The sequence below is a fragment of the Notothenia rossii genome (genome assembly GCF_949606895.1).
Source record: "Notothenia rossii genome assembly, chromosome: 8".
Classification (NCBI taxonomy): domain Eukaryota; kingdom Metazoa; phylum Chordata; class Actinopteri; order Perciformes; family Nototheniidae; genus Notothenia; species Notothenia rossii.
The window spans coordinates 37016184-37030234 of record NC_136906.1 but is presented as its reverse complement, the minus strand read 5'-3'; the positions used below and the strand labels follow the sequence as shown (position 1 = coordinate 37030234).

Below are 14051 nucleotides of genomic sequence, written 5' to 3'. Positions count from 1 at the left end.
TGTTTCACGGTTACCTGGTGACTTACTCCAATCATATCTCCAATGTCGAGAGAGGGATTGGCAAAGCCGACGATGCTCCAGCCCAAATCTGTTCTCTGTGCAAAGGGCTGGTTTTCTTCACCAGGCACCTCTTCTCTTGGGATGAGAGCTTGGAACAGTTGTAGCCGATAAGAAGGCCAACATCACAGCTTTGCTGAGGAGCGATCTCATCTGCAAGGTGTTCAAGATGAGGCCATGCTTTTCGCAGTCTCTGGTGTGGGAATATGGTCTCTGTTTGCTGGGATGAATTCTCTTGAGTAGGTTACTGGCAGAGGTATTATCCTGTCCGAGTAGATTCCTCTTACTTGGAGACCAGTTAGCTTCCTCCATGACACGACTGCTTCTTGAAGCCATTGTGGAGAGCTTTAGCTGCACTGCTTCGTTCTTTGTGCTTAGAGCCTTTGCCGTTTCTTCAAGGATAAAGCTTGTGTCACTCTGTGTATCGAGGAGTGCATACTAGGGATGTGCATCTCCATCACTGAGGCCGATGCGATGCGCATCTCGATACGTTACCACGATACGATACATTAACGATACCTTTGAAACACCAGGCGATGCGATACGATACGATTCACCCCTGTTGCGATACAGTTCGATACGATTTGATTCAACATTATGCGATTCGGGGCGATACGATGCGATTCAACACGATGCAAAAATAATGATACTTCAATATGGTACGACAGAGGATTTTTGTTTTATTCCTTATATGCAGCAAATCATACATTAACAAAAAAGTGCTTTACATATTTGGTACTGCACATCCCATCATGCCGTTTATTTTTTTACCTTTAAAAGCTCTCCAGAGTACAATTGTATAACACCTCACAGTTAAACAATGTAAGGATGCATTGCTCATGATTAACAATGTGCAAATAACAGCTACCATAGAGCAATGCCCATACAGCTGCCAGCCTGATGTGCTTAACACTCAGAGGCTAACTCACCAGTGAGCAGAAAGCAGTGGTTTCTATCTGAACAATAAAGAAAACAAATAACCTTTTACAAACAGGTATTTCATAACTGCTTACAGTAAGGAAGACATTTAAATTATTATTGGCCGTCACAGGCTGCTGTAAGCTAAACACCTCTCTCTGACAGAACACCTCACTGAATGATTTAACTCATACGTCTCACTTTCAGGTTTCTCTTTTCAGCCGCAGACCCCACGTCGCCTCTTTATGTGCGTCGCTAAATTCCTCGTACTACTTGTGTACTTTAAAGCGGCTCGGCATCGTTAACAATTTGCGAGTGATTTTTCAAGTTGACCGTCTGTAGTAATAGTGCCGCGCACATATACCATCAGGACGTTACTGATGGGGTGCGGCTGCGGAGTGATACTGTGTGTATGCAAGTCCGCATCTAGGACGGATCTATGTATCATGGCTGTAGACCTGTTAAGTAATAAAGATACCTCATACAAAGGTCTACGGATACCTTATTACTCTCCATGACCTGCGGTCAACTATATAGCATAAATGACTATTACACCGTCTTTCTTGAACAATCCGAAGTGTTGCCAAACGTTTGATTTGTAGGTATTTTTCGCTGCGCTGTGTTTCTCTTTCTCCTCAACTTCCGTGTGTGTTGATAACTGAGACTCTCGTTCTCCGTAGTGGCGAAGCAAATATCAAAGATCGTCTCTGCTGAACGTTGACAAGCGTTTACCGATGCAAAGACGCTACGCAATCGATGCATCGCGAGTTCAACCCAAACTGTAGCCGATGTGCACTCTTTCAACCGGTGCACTCGCATCTTGAACGTTTATGCCGGTGCACCGATGCGAATCGGTGAATCTTAACATCTCTAGTGCATACACAAGTATTTCACTATGTGGCTCACTTGTGGCTGACACCCACACTGGAACGATTGTGGATGTATGGGGGTCTTTAACATTCTGGAAGACTGTATTGGATGTTGCCTCATGTGGTGTGCTTGTCGTTTTACTTTGTGGACGTTCCATTGTGCTTTCTCTTGCACCACCATGGTTTGTTGACATTCTTTCTTCTCTGGTGCGATTGTCGTGGAGACAAGTTGGATGTCCCTTTTTGCATGTTTCGCACATCTTTCTGTTTTGACATTCCTTTGAGCGATGGCCAGATTGTAAACAGCCAAAGCACAACTTCTTCTCTTGAACAAACTTGACTCGCTCAGAGATTGTCTCATTCCTGAATTTGTAACATTCATGCAGACCGTGTCCTGCCTTCTCACAGAAAAGACAGTTTGTGGCGTCTGCCGTTTCATTTGTCTCTGTAGTCAATACGTTTGATACAGGACTTCTATTCGTTAAAATCTTACCTTTTTCGCTTTCTCTTGATTTTAGATCATGGAGAGATGTTATTGGGTTGCAAGCTATTTTGGCTTCACGTGTGAGAAATGTAACAAACTGGCTGAAGGTTGGGAACGTGTGATTTTGTTCTTCCATTTCTGTGACCTTTCTGTTCCAACTGGAGGTCAACCAGTCTGGAAGTTTAGCAAAGCATCTTTTGGTTTTCGTAGCAGTCGTTAAGTACCTCAAGTCCTTTGATCTGGTTTCTACGCAACATAGTTTTGGCCATAGCCCGCGAGATCACGCAGGAGGACGTGACCTCTGGCACCACTGTAGAGCTCTCCTCAAACCCAGACTCAATCAGCCCACCATTCACTAAAAATGCCGGAAGAACATCAGCCCAAACTCTGCTACGTGCCAAACCGTTGCCCAGAATAAAATGTATCCCGTCGATCGGCAAAGCTGGACGTACACCAACAGCTATTTCACCTTTAACAAGGTCACAGTCAATATACACCCTATGAACAGGCATAGGAAGAACTTTTAATCCCATTCCCCAACTCAGAACTGTGTCACCTGTGTCACTTTCATCCGACAACGGCAAAACAGAGTCAACAATATAGGAGTCAAAAGCCCCTGTGTCCCGCAAGATTTTGATTGGAACTCTGGCGTTACTACCTAACAGTGACACCAAGCCGTCTCGTATAAATGGAGTATAAGATGCCAAAACCTCAGATCCACATAAGTGGGATTTAAGCACATCGGCACCACAGCAGCTTTTCACAGGAGCAGCCAACGCAACAGGCCCAACAAAACATCTTCCTCCCTTAGATTTTGCTCTAAGCGCAGGACATTCTTCCTTCCAATGGCCTCTTTCACGACAGTAGTGACAATCATCGTTGTTAACCATATTAGATTTGATAAAACTCGATTTCCCTGGATCCATCTCTACATCCTTCCTATTTCCTTCACAAACAGGTAGTGCCCCAGAGCGCCCTCCGAACCTGCTCTTATGAAGTAAAACAAACTCATCAGCTGCCACCGCAGCTCCAACCGCGGAAGTTACCTTGTGTTCTGTTATGTGAGTAGCAATCCTGTCAGGAAGAATATTTTTGAACTGTTCCAAAATCATGAGTTCACACAAATCGTCAAAAGAAGCGATTTCAAGAGCAGTTAACCAACGTTTAAAATGAACCGACAAATCCCTCGCTATTTCCACATAGCTTTGACCTTGTTTCTGCTCAAAGGACCTAAAACGCTTTCGATAGGCCTCTGGCACCAGTTCATATGCTCTAAGCACCGCCGATTTTATCTTACTATAGCTAGAGCTATCCTCAAAACATAGGGAGGAATATGCAGACTGTGCTTTTCCTGTGAGAACACACTGAAGCATCAGTGCGCAGTCTGCATCAGGCCAATCTCTAGCCCTAGCTACACGTTCAAACAACAAAAAAACGTGTCAGGATCACTTTCATTAAAGTGCGGCAGCGAGCGCAGGTTATTAATGTCAAAACGATGAGACCTGGGCACCTGTTCACCCTGCCCCTCACCTTCTCTGAGAATAGACAGACGATGTGTCTCCAACTCTGTCTTGCTTTCTCAGATTCTTGCCGTATCCGCTCCACTGTGATTTCCTTTTCAATTCCCAACGCATACTTTACTCTGTCATGTTCCAGCTGCAACAACAACAATTCTTTCTGCTGCTCAAAAGAAAGTGCACTTGCCTGAAAAAGAGGTTTTAACAAAAACCCCTCTTCCTTTGCAGCAAACACTCCTGTCTCACTCAATGTCAACACTATAGAGTCTTTGATGTTCTCCTTCATCCTCCTATCACCGACAATAGTCACCGAGAAATGCTCAGCAATCAAGAGCAGCTGCTCTCTTGAAAAAGTGCCAAGAGACTCCTGAGACGGAGCTTCAATAAATGCCTCTACGTCAGCCATATTAATTTAGACCGGGCCCTCACCGGAATACAACACCGAACCTTTTACGCCGAGAGAAGAAAAAAGCCAAAAAACAAACCGGACCAACACCACAACGTTTGCTATGTGTCCAAAGTGGAACAACACTAACTTATTGATTGGAGTTTCCCCACTAACTATTACCATCCCACTGAGTAATCTCCTCCCTAGTCTTCATGCAGTTACTTGTGGTGGGTATTTATTCACTGGAGACCGCTGGCCCAGCAAAGCGACTAGGAGGCTAGCAACACTACTGAGACCACGGCCATGCTCCCAAGCCGAAGCTTCAACCACTTTCTCCGCAACACTACACACCCCGCTCAACAATCCCAAGGGAACCGCCGCTTAACCTGCCAGGGAAAACTCCGCACCGCTCCGCACTGCTCCACATACAACGGACCCGTGTCAACGAGAGAGAAAGGAAAAACAAAGCAAACAGCTGATCACGGCTAAGTACAACTGGCAAACCCTGTCCTGAAATATAATGCAAAACAAATCAAAGCCTCACAAAGTAATCTAATCAGTCCCCAAACAACGATCTGAAATCTAATGTCCTTCCGACAATGAGCCGAAACAAAGAAACCGGCCGCCCTGCACACGCGCTCCCAACAAACTTTATACACGCGCACCAACTCCCAACACAAATCTTACCTATCCGTTGCTGTATCACAGATAAAAGAAGTGGACGAGCCCCCATCTGTCATGGCCTGGCTCTTGGCCATAACAAAAAGCGTGGGAAGGACAAGAATATGTATATAAAAAGGTATTTATTTGGCAAAATGTAATGTGGCCAAAAAACAAACATAAGGCAAGGCAAAAATAAGAATAAGCGCCGCTGCTCTCCGAGGTCCAGTCCTCTTGCGGGGAGCAACCTCGAGGCTCTGGCTCAGGCCTTTTAATCCTCCGGTGCGAGCTGTCAGGTGTCCTCAATCAGTGCGTCAGATGTCCTCAATCAGTGTGGGCACAAGCAGAGGCGGATCATTAAAGGGCCATACGCACCACAGGAGACCTCCCAGCAGGGGTCGTCACAACTAGAAGCCAACTCCATCGATCAATCTGGCTGAAACTTTCTCTCCCTCTTCTTCTCATGCTCTCTGTCACTCTCCTTTAACTCCTCTGGTGACTTTCTTTTATTTGAAGATAGTTTTTTGCCCGGCTACCGCTGGTATAAAAACATTTTTGGCGAATGGTTAGGTGGCGCGATAGTCTGTAGTGAAGGAGCGCGCTCCTGCTCACGGGAGCCTGCTCGTGCTGCGCTCCGCAGCAAACAGCCGTTTGCTTTTCACCCAACAACGACAACAGACTCACGAAACGCTATGTTCTAGCGTTAATAAACGAAAAAATTTAACTAAATTGCTAGTCAAAATATCAATACCACCGGCCAATTATTTTTTAAAACAATATTTTTAGTGGCCCGAGCGGGCAAGTGGAAAGTACGTTATGCTGGCCCGGGGTGTCTAAATAGTGCTTCCGGGCCAGCGGGCCATTTATAATGTCTAGCCCTGAAACGGCAATTTTATCGAGGTCAGAAAAGTTATCGAGTTCATTTTTATTTATCGTACGATAAGTCAATTAATTGCTTATCGCGCCTAGTTCCACCCTCAAAAACAAAAAACGAATACTTCTGTAGTCTAGCTGCAGCTTCTAGCAACGGTCTTCTGTTAAAAAAAGGACACTGAATGTCCTGAATGTGGCAGGAGAGGAGACGGTGATCGCGGAAGCTTTCTTCCTGCCTTCACAAACTTGAAGGCAAACTTGTTCTGGACTGATTCAGAGCGGGTCATTCTGCTGTTGGTTCTGGACTGGTGTTGGTGGATAAAGCAGACTGCTCCGTGTGTGGTGTCGCTGAGCCGCTGTCACGTCTGTTCCCTGATCTCTGCGTCACCGACCGATTTGATATTCATGTGACAGAAAAAAAAAAAAAAAAACCTGCCATTGTCCAGCCACGGCCGGAAAATCTGGAAGCGACGTTACTACGCTATAATCGATTATGTTCTATCGATGCAGAATCATCCACGTCTGCATCGCGATGCATCATAGAAATGACACTCCTAATAGTTACACAGCGAAAATTTGGAAATGGATCAGAAACACCGGAATTTCCGTTTTTAATTGTGTGAAATGTGTTGAAAGTACTCACACGGACTTGTTCTCAAACATTGTGTTGTCTCCCACAGACCCTGGTCAAACAGCTGGACACCATCCTCTGCACCTTGAATGACATTTTGAATGAGAGGTAAGATGGAGCTCTGGACTGGTGCTGTTATGCTATTAGAATGTCTCCCTTTTCATTGTAAGAGTGACTCCTCCCTGCTTGCCCCTAATGTGATTCTGTCTCTAACTGACTCCCCCCCGGTGTTGTTGTGTAGCAGTAAGCTGCTGTGGGAGCTGCGTCAGGACGCCGCAGCCTGCCTGGGTCTGCTCTGCACCGTGCTGAGCTACGAGGCCGAGCGCATCTTCAAGTGGCTCTTCATCAAGTTCACCACGGGCAGCCGGGACGAGGTGAAGCTGCTGTACCTGGTGGCAGCGCAGCGCGCCCTGGAGGCCGCCGGGGAGAGGAAGGCCTTCTCTCACGTCATGCAGGTAACCCCACAGGCTCTGAGACGGGCTCTGTTCCCATATCATTCTCTGATCTGCAGAAGGTGCTGATGGGAGTGTTTTGTGTGTTCCAGCTGGTGATGAGCAACCTGCAGTCCATCCTGGAGAACGTGGACACTCCGGAGCTGCTCTGTCACAGCGTGAAGTGTATCCTGCAGGTGGCGCGCTGCTACCCGCATGTCTTCAGCACCAATTTCAGAGTGAGTGCTTCACCAAGGAGCGTATGTTGCTCCACGTAGATATCAGGGCAGGAGAAAGTCTTATTGCAGACCTAAAAAACACCCGTTTCCCCTACACCTGGCCTATTCAACTGGCGGCCCGCGGGCCAGATGCTGCCCAGAACCAACTCCCGAGTGGCCCAGCCTCCCGTAGCCAAATTCCTACACTAGTACAGACCATGAACGCAACACTCCGCGTTGCATAGAAACCACCAAACCACAACGCAGCACGTTTTTTGAAAGTGCATCTAGTGGTGCTAGTAACGGTGGTCCTATGATAGCAACTCTAAAACAAGTTTCTCTCAACTCTGAAGCGTAAACAGAGACAAAACGGTCATTGATCTTGTGGAGCAGATCCAAGTCAAGCTGGACCTTTTCGCGACCGACTTGAGCACGGGTCGGATGATGCATTTTCCGACGCTCCCCAAACACATCACATCTCCGGCACAAATCACGGATGTGATGACAGATTTCATTGCGAGGTTGAAAGAGAACTTTGCCGGTCGATTGGATGGACTTGCTCTGCCCACAGAGGTGATGGGCTTTGCCAGAGACCCCTTCACTGTTGCAATAGAGGGGGACGTATCAACCAGAGCAAAGGAAGTGGTTCCCTGCATCGACAAGGGGAAATATACACTGGAACTTATTGACATGCAGCGCACTAACGGGCCAGCGAAGTTTTGGAATGATGTCAAAAAACGGCAGTTCCCTAACGTTCAGAAAGTAGCGATCTGTGTGCTCAGTATGTTTGGATCAACATACACATGTGAATCAAGCTTTTCACACATGAACTCAATCAAAAGTAGCACTCGCTGCTCCCTGACTGACAGCACTTTTCACCAATGTCTTAGGATTGCATTGATATCCTATGAGCCAAAAATCACTGCTCTTGTTCAAAACTAAAAATGTCCCTTCTCCCATTGAGAAAGTCAGCGATGACAAATCACAAATGAGGTGATAGTAAGCACCTAGTTTACTATAGTAGACGTGTAGTGTAGTATTTATTCATATAGTTACCCGTATCCCTTGTTATGGGTTTGTGCACTGAAGGGTAACTTGACAGTTCTTTCTGTATTCATTTAAATTCACTTTGTAATGTGTCTGGGTCAAATGTGACCAAAACGTATGATTTTTTTGTTATTACTTGAAAAGTGAAAAAATAGTATTGCTACAGTACTACCTCTTTGTGTTGCATTGCTCTTTAGCTGTTTTTTTTGTATGTCAGGAAATGTATTAAGACTGCTATTATTGTATTCAGTAAATGCACTTTGTGATGTGCCTGGTTCAAAAACAATAACCTGAATATTTGACTTCTAAAGCAAACAAATGTAATGCTACAACTGTGCACTTTTTTTTCAGATTCTGTTAAATTAATGCTAATTTGTTGTGTTTTTATGCACTTTTTGACCTACCTTTGTTAGATGAACAATGAATACAAATTGCATGTTTTTCATCACAGTAATATGTGTTTGTTTAAAATGTGTCACTACCCGCTTTTCACAGGCCGCTGAATGTCTGGCCCAGCTGAATTTTGTAGTTATAAAATCTGGCCCAACTGAATGTGTAGTTGAATAGCCCTGCCCTACACCATGGACAATCCAACATTTTTTTATCTTGTTTGAATGTATGCCTTAGAATGTTTGGCTTATTCGAAGCCAAAGCAGTAGTACATACAAAGGTTTGGTTTATTGAAAGCTAATGTACTTTCATGTTTTTGCCTTTTTGATTTTGTATCTGTTTGATTGCACTTATTGTCAATCTTTTTGTATAAAAGTGTCAGCTACGCAAACAGGGTTAACTAAGGTTTTTTCTGTTTTTCCGCAGGACACAGTGGACATCTTGGTGGGATGGCACATTGATCACACACAGAAACACTCACTCACTCAGCAGGTTTCAGGTCAGTGGGGTTTTATCATTTGCACTAAACTTGTTTTGGTGTTCAAACTTTGATAAGTTCTCATGGGATAAGTTGGATTGACATTTTGTTTTTACTGCATACCTCTTCTCTGCAATGAAATGTGGTCAACCTGTTTATTTCTGTCTACCGGCCTGTTGCTTGAATTGACTGAATAGTTGATTTTAATGGCTTGTCTACAGGGAAGGCATGTGAGCTCTGTTTTAACCTGTTAAGCCCCAATGGCTTTTTTTTCACGAAACTGTGTCTCAGGCAGTGTTGGGTGTAACGCGTTACAAAAGTAACGAAGTTACAGTAATATATTACTTTTTGCTGTAACGAAGTAATGTAACGCATTACTAATGAAATGTGGGTAATATATTACCCGTTACAATGCTCAGTAACGCAGTTACAACACATTTTAACCCGAAATTAAATGGTGTTTTGTTTTTTAAGAATGTACTAACATAGCGAGACATTCCGACACCGGACAAATTGTGCGGGTAGATTAGTAAACCTGGTGTTTACCCTTCAGGCTTCGCGTCGAGATCTTCGGGGAAGTTGAACGTTATGCAACCATTCAAAAAAGAGAACGTAGCGAAAAATACTAACAACAAATTGTGTCAGGTGCGCGTGACCTGCTCCGCTGCGCGTGCATCATTTCCAAAGTGCTTCCACAGCAGTGACACACATCTGATCTGTGGATAATCATTTATACGAAAATGGTTAAAGCAACCATCACTAAACGCCAGCAACACTGCATCTACTGCAGACAGTAGCAACAGGTCAGATGTGGACATCACGTTACCCTCCGTTGTGGACACTAGCTTACTCCCGCCTGACTCGCCGGCCCCGGAGCAGCAGTCTTCGTCGCCCGAAACTACGCCGCCCCTCTGCAGCCCGCAGGTGCCAGGTATATCTAAACAACTACCCGCCTGTACAGTGGGGTAAGGCGGTCATTTTGCAGCTTGTGGTATAAAAATAGACAATGGCTAAAATATTCATGTGAAAATAGTACCATATTCTGACATGCCTTTAGAAATGTTGGGTCAAAAATAATGCATACAATAGCACAGATGCCTTCACCACGAATGGCTAAAAAAATATCTCATATCCCAAGCTTATTATCAACGAGCTGATGTTGCAGCTGAAATGTTCTCCAGGTCACAAATTCAACCTCACATGATGATGTGATACCAGTTTTCAAGCACAGTAAATATTCTCTTCCCAGCGTATATGATGGGACCAAGGTGATGATGTAGTAGGCTACATGGTTTTAATAATACTTTTGCCTTTCAATGTTTGCCATTTCAAACCATGAGCATGGTTTAAATAATATTTGCCTTGATTTACAATATGTTAACCTTCATTATAGTCCTTGACAGTGGTCTGTACTGCTGTATTAACAACGTGTCACATGTTAAGAATTTACAATCAGAATCGAGTATTCAACTAAGCCCTGTAATACAAGTTGTTAGTAGCCTTAAGGGCCTACACAGTTGTTATGCTATACCACATTGCCCTTCACTGGATGCATAATGAGCTGCACTAAACTACATTTTAGCATTTAAAATACCTAGCTATTCTTTTGCGGTTATTTTGGTGAAAGTAACTAAAAAGTAACTAAAGTAGTGTAACTCATTACATTTCAGAGACAGTAATATTGTAATGTAACTTATTACTTTCAAAAGAGAGTATTAAGTAATATGTAATATATTACATTTTGGAAGTAACTTGCCCAACACTGGTCTCAGGGCTTCTTAAAATGTAATAAACTATGAATGTGTCATACTCACTTAACGGGAAGAAACTAAGCTAACTGACAATATGAACCATTTTTACCGAAACAAAACAAGTCTCACAAGAAGCGTCTAAATGAGCCCTGAGTGAAAACATTCTAACGCACTTAGCACAGAGCTCTAGGTATAAATCGATCTATATATTTATCGGATCTACGAAAACAAGCTTAGCTAGCAAGCTGTGATTCCACAGATTCTAGAAATATAAGTGTCATCACTGAGCGATCAGAACTTGCGACAGGGGAAGCAAATACAGACATCACACGACGTAGCTTTAGGTAGCAAAACGCGGAGATATGCTCACCTTTTGCTGTTATTCTGATCAAAAGTCGTGTTCAATGGCATTAAAACAAGAAAAACACGGCTGAAGGTTAATCCATAGGTTAATACAATGGGTCTGTCACAAAATTATTGATAATCCATCAATTCAATTTCTATGTCAAAAATTTAGTTTTCATATTATCTGCTAATGATAGCTACCAGAGTGTATGACAGCTTCCTGTTTTGGGTATTCTGGCTACGCGTCACTCTCACTCCTTATTTGGTAACGTGTGTGAGTATGTGGAACTTCCCCTCAATTCAATTGGCTCTAACGGTTAAAAAGAGATGTCAATCATCAAAATGTCAATCATCAAAATCAACCGAGGGGGGCCAGAGATAGGTCAAATGACCCCAGAAGTGGGTTTTTTGTTGTTGCTAAATCTCTCTAAAAAGGTCAAATGTCACTTGTTTTGCATTAATCTTGATACAGGGTACTTATTAGGCGTTATAGTTTGGATTCCTAAAGCTTTTTCTATCCCATCATTCAAAGATGGTTCTTTTTGGACAGACACTAACATTTACATTTCTTTACTATGTCTGAATTAACTTTAAAATTAAAAAAATCTATATTGATTCTGACTTTTCTACGTCCAACTCACAGGTTTGTCATTGCTTTGAGAGAAAAGATTATTAATTTACCCCTTTTTAGAAGGGAAGATATGGTCATTTGTTCTGGGAATGTCATTTTCGAGCCTGAGACCTGGAAAACAGGCTCGGGGCTTAACAGGTTAAAGTAATCAACACTGCCTGTATCTACACGGGCTTCTTAAGGACTTCATTATTTTTCTCACTTTTATAAGCTGTTTTTAATAGATGACCCAAAAAAAGAAATCTACTCAACAGGAAAAGAGCATTGTTTACAGATGAAATAGACAGTTCTGATTTTAATTTACTATGAAACGAGGATATCCATTGATTAATGGATTAATCTACTTGCACTTCATCTGACCATCACAGCAGTGCTAAACATTGTGCTGCTGTAGATGGCAGTCCAGTAGCTCATGCCCCCCTCTGTCCCCCCTGTGTGTGTTCAGGCTGGTTACAGAGTCTGGAGCAGTTCTGGGTGGCAGACCTGACCTTCTCCACCACCCTGCTGGGACAGTTCCTGGAGGATATGGAAGCATATGCAGAGGTGATGTTGAAGCATTAGATGAAGCTCCTGGACAAAATGCTGTTCTGCCAGTTAGATACTCTACTGTTGTGAAGCACTTTTTATTGCTGTATGGTTTATTGTTTTATTGGCAAATACAAATTGTAATTTGAGACAAATGTATCAATATTCTCTATCCTATAATTGTATAGGTATTTATGGGTTTTAGGATTAATTTCTGCACCACTTTATTGCCTCTGTGAATAAGTCTTGTTAAAGTGATATTCTGGTGTAAAAGCTGTACATCCTGCCAGTTGGAGTTGATAAAGAGTTTGACTGAGTGTGTGTGCTCTGTTCAGGATCTGAACCATGTGATGTCAGGGGAGGTGCTGGATGAAGACATCCCCCCTCCCTCAGTGTCCCTGCCAAAACTGGCAGCTCTGCTGAGGGTCTTCAGTACGGTGGTCCGCAGCATCGGAGAGAGATTCAGTCCCTTCAGAGGACCCCCCATCAATGAGGTCTACGTCAACGATGTAAGAACTCCACCTCCAACAACCTGGGGGGGCAGAGTTAATATTATAAAAGATGTTCTGAAAAGCAGATTCAGTCGCATGAACGCATGTGTTTATCTCTATCATTTGCTACAGGTGACTTCTACATTTGTTATTAATGCGATATTTCAGAGTCATGGTATCTGAATCTGTTCTGTTTCCTCAGGTTCTGAGCCGGGTTCTGTCCTGTGTGTCGACGGCGAAGCAGGTCCAGTTCTCTGAGCCGGTCCTCACGGCGGGGAACGAGTGTGTGGGAGTGCTGCTGACCAGTGTGGAGCCCTACGGCCTGCTGATGGAGGCCATCCTCGCCTACGGCCTGGATCAGCTGGACTGCTGTCAGGCTTGTGGCCCTGACTACAACCTGGCAGTGCTCAGCCTCGTCACCTTGGTAACGCCACTTTAAGAGTTTGATCACTCCGGTTTCACTTTGATCTGATTACACTGTTGTTTCACACTGAGCGAGTTTCATAAAGCTTATTTGTATTGACATTTTCAGTGTAGTTTTACGGTCTATTTGTTGTGCTTGGAGTTGTACACCTATAAAGGTTTGTTTTGGTTCCGTTTACTGGGTTGTGTGGGTTGAATATTATTCCTCTCTACCAAACTGTAGCACTTTTGTTTGTTTTCCTTTTGATTTCATTTTGACTGTGCATTGTCTTTCAGATCATAGACCAGATCAACACGAGGCTGCCTGCGGCCTTCGTTGAGAAATTGTTGGCACCCGAGTCCCGTCTGCTGAAGCTGCGCTTCCATCGAGAGAAAGAGGTGAGCAATTGTATGTTGCTGTGTCAAAACATGTGTGGGTGTGTAACATTATGGGCCATTGGTTTATTATTTCCATGTAGCTAATACGCTACGGAGCCACACATGTTGGGGTATCCAAACATTTCAGCCAGCCATATTGGAAAAAGCACGAGCATACATTTTTAACTGTTTTGGAAATGATGCAGTGATCTGCTCCCACTCCGACTCTTGAAATAAAGCTACCTCGTTCAGCTCGCCCTGTGGGTGTGACTTTCTTGCTGTCATAATCATTCATATCAATACATCCATGATTTAACGATTGCTATGAGCACAACATTATTTCTAGCCTCTTATTTTTGCTCTCAAACTGTGCATTCAACTTTAAAATGTGCACATTTTAGATTGAGGATAACTGTATTTTTACATTTGACTGCAGAAAAATTTAATAATTCAATGTAACTTTTTTGTTTGTATATTCAGGGATGCCTTTCGGCGAATATCGCCGTTTTGAATCCAAAATAGGTCATTTGTGTGATTCATGTAGATCTGCAATAAAAATATTTTTGG

General features: G+C 43.5%; 1 protein-coding gene across 1 annotated transcript in view; it reads left to right on the top strand.

The window, feature by feature from the left end:
* smg1 (SMG1 nonsense mediated mRNA decay associated PI3K related kinase) overlaps window positions 1-14051 on the top strand; it is a 110292-nt gene that overhangs the window by 24023 nt on the left and 72218 nt on the right. Inside the window, 8 exon segments of the mRNA XM_079645221.1 lie at window positions 6447-6505; window positions 6639-6852; window positions 6942-7067; window positions 8910-8982; window positions 12134-12231; window positions 12549-12722; window positions 12907-13128; window positions 13404-13505. Of these exon segments, the coding sequence (XP_079501347.1) occupies window positions 6447-6505; window positions 6639-6852; window positions 6942-7067; window positions 8910-8982; window positions 12134-12231; window positions 12549-12722; window positions 12907-13128; window positions 13404-13505 (1068 nt within the window).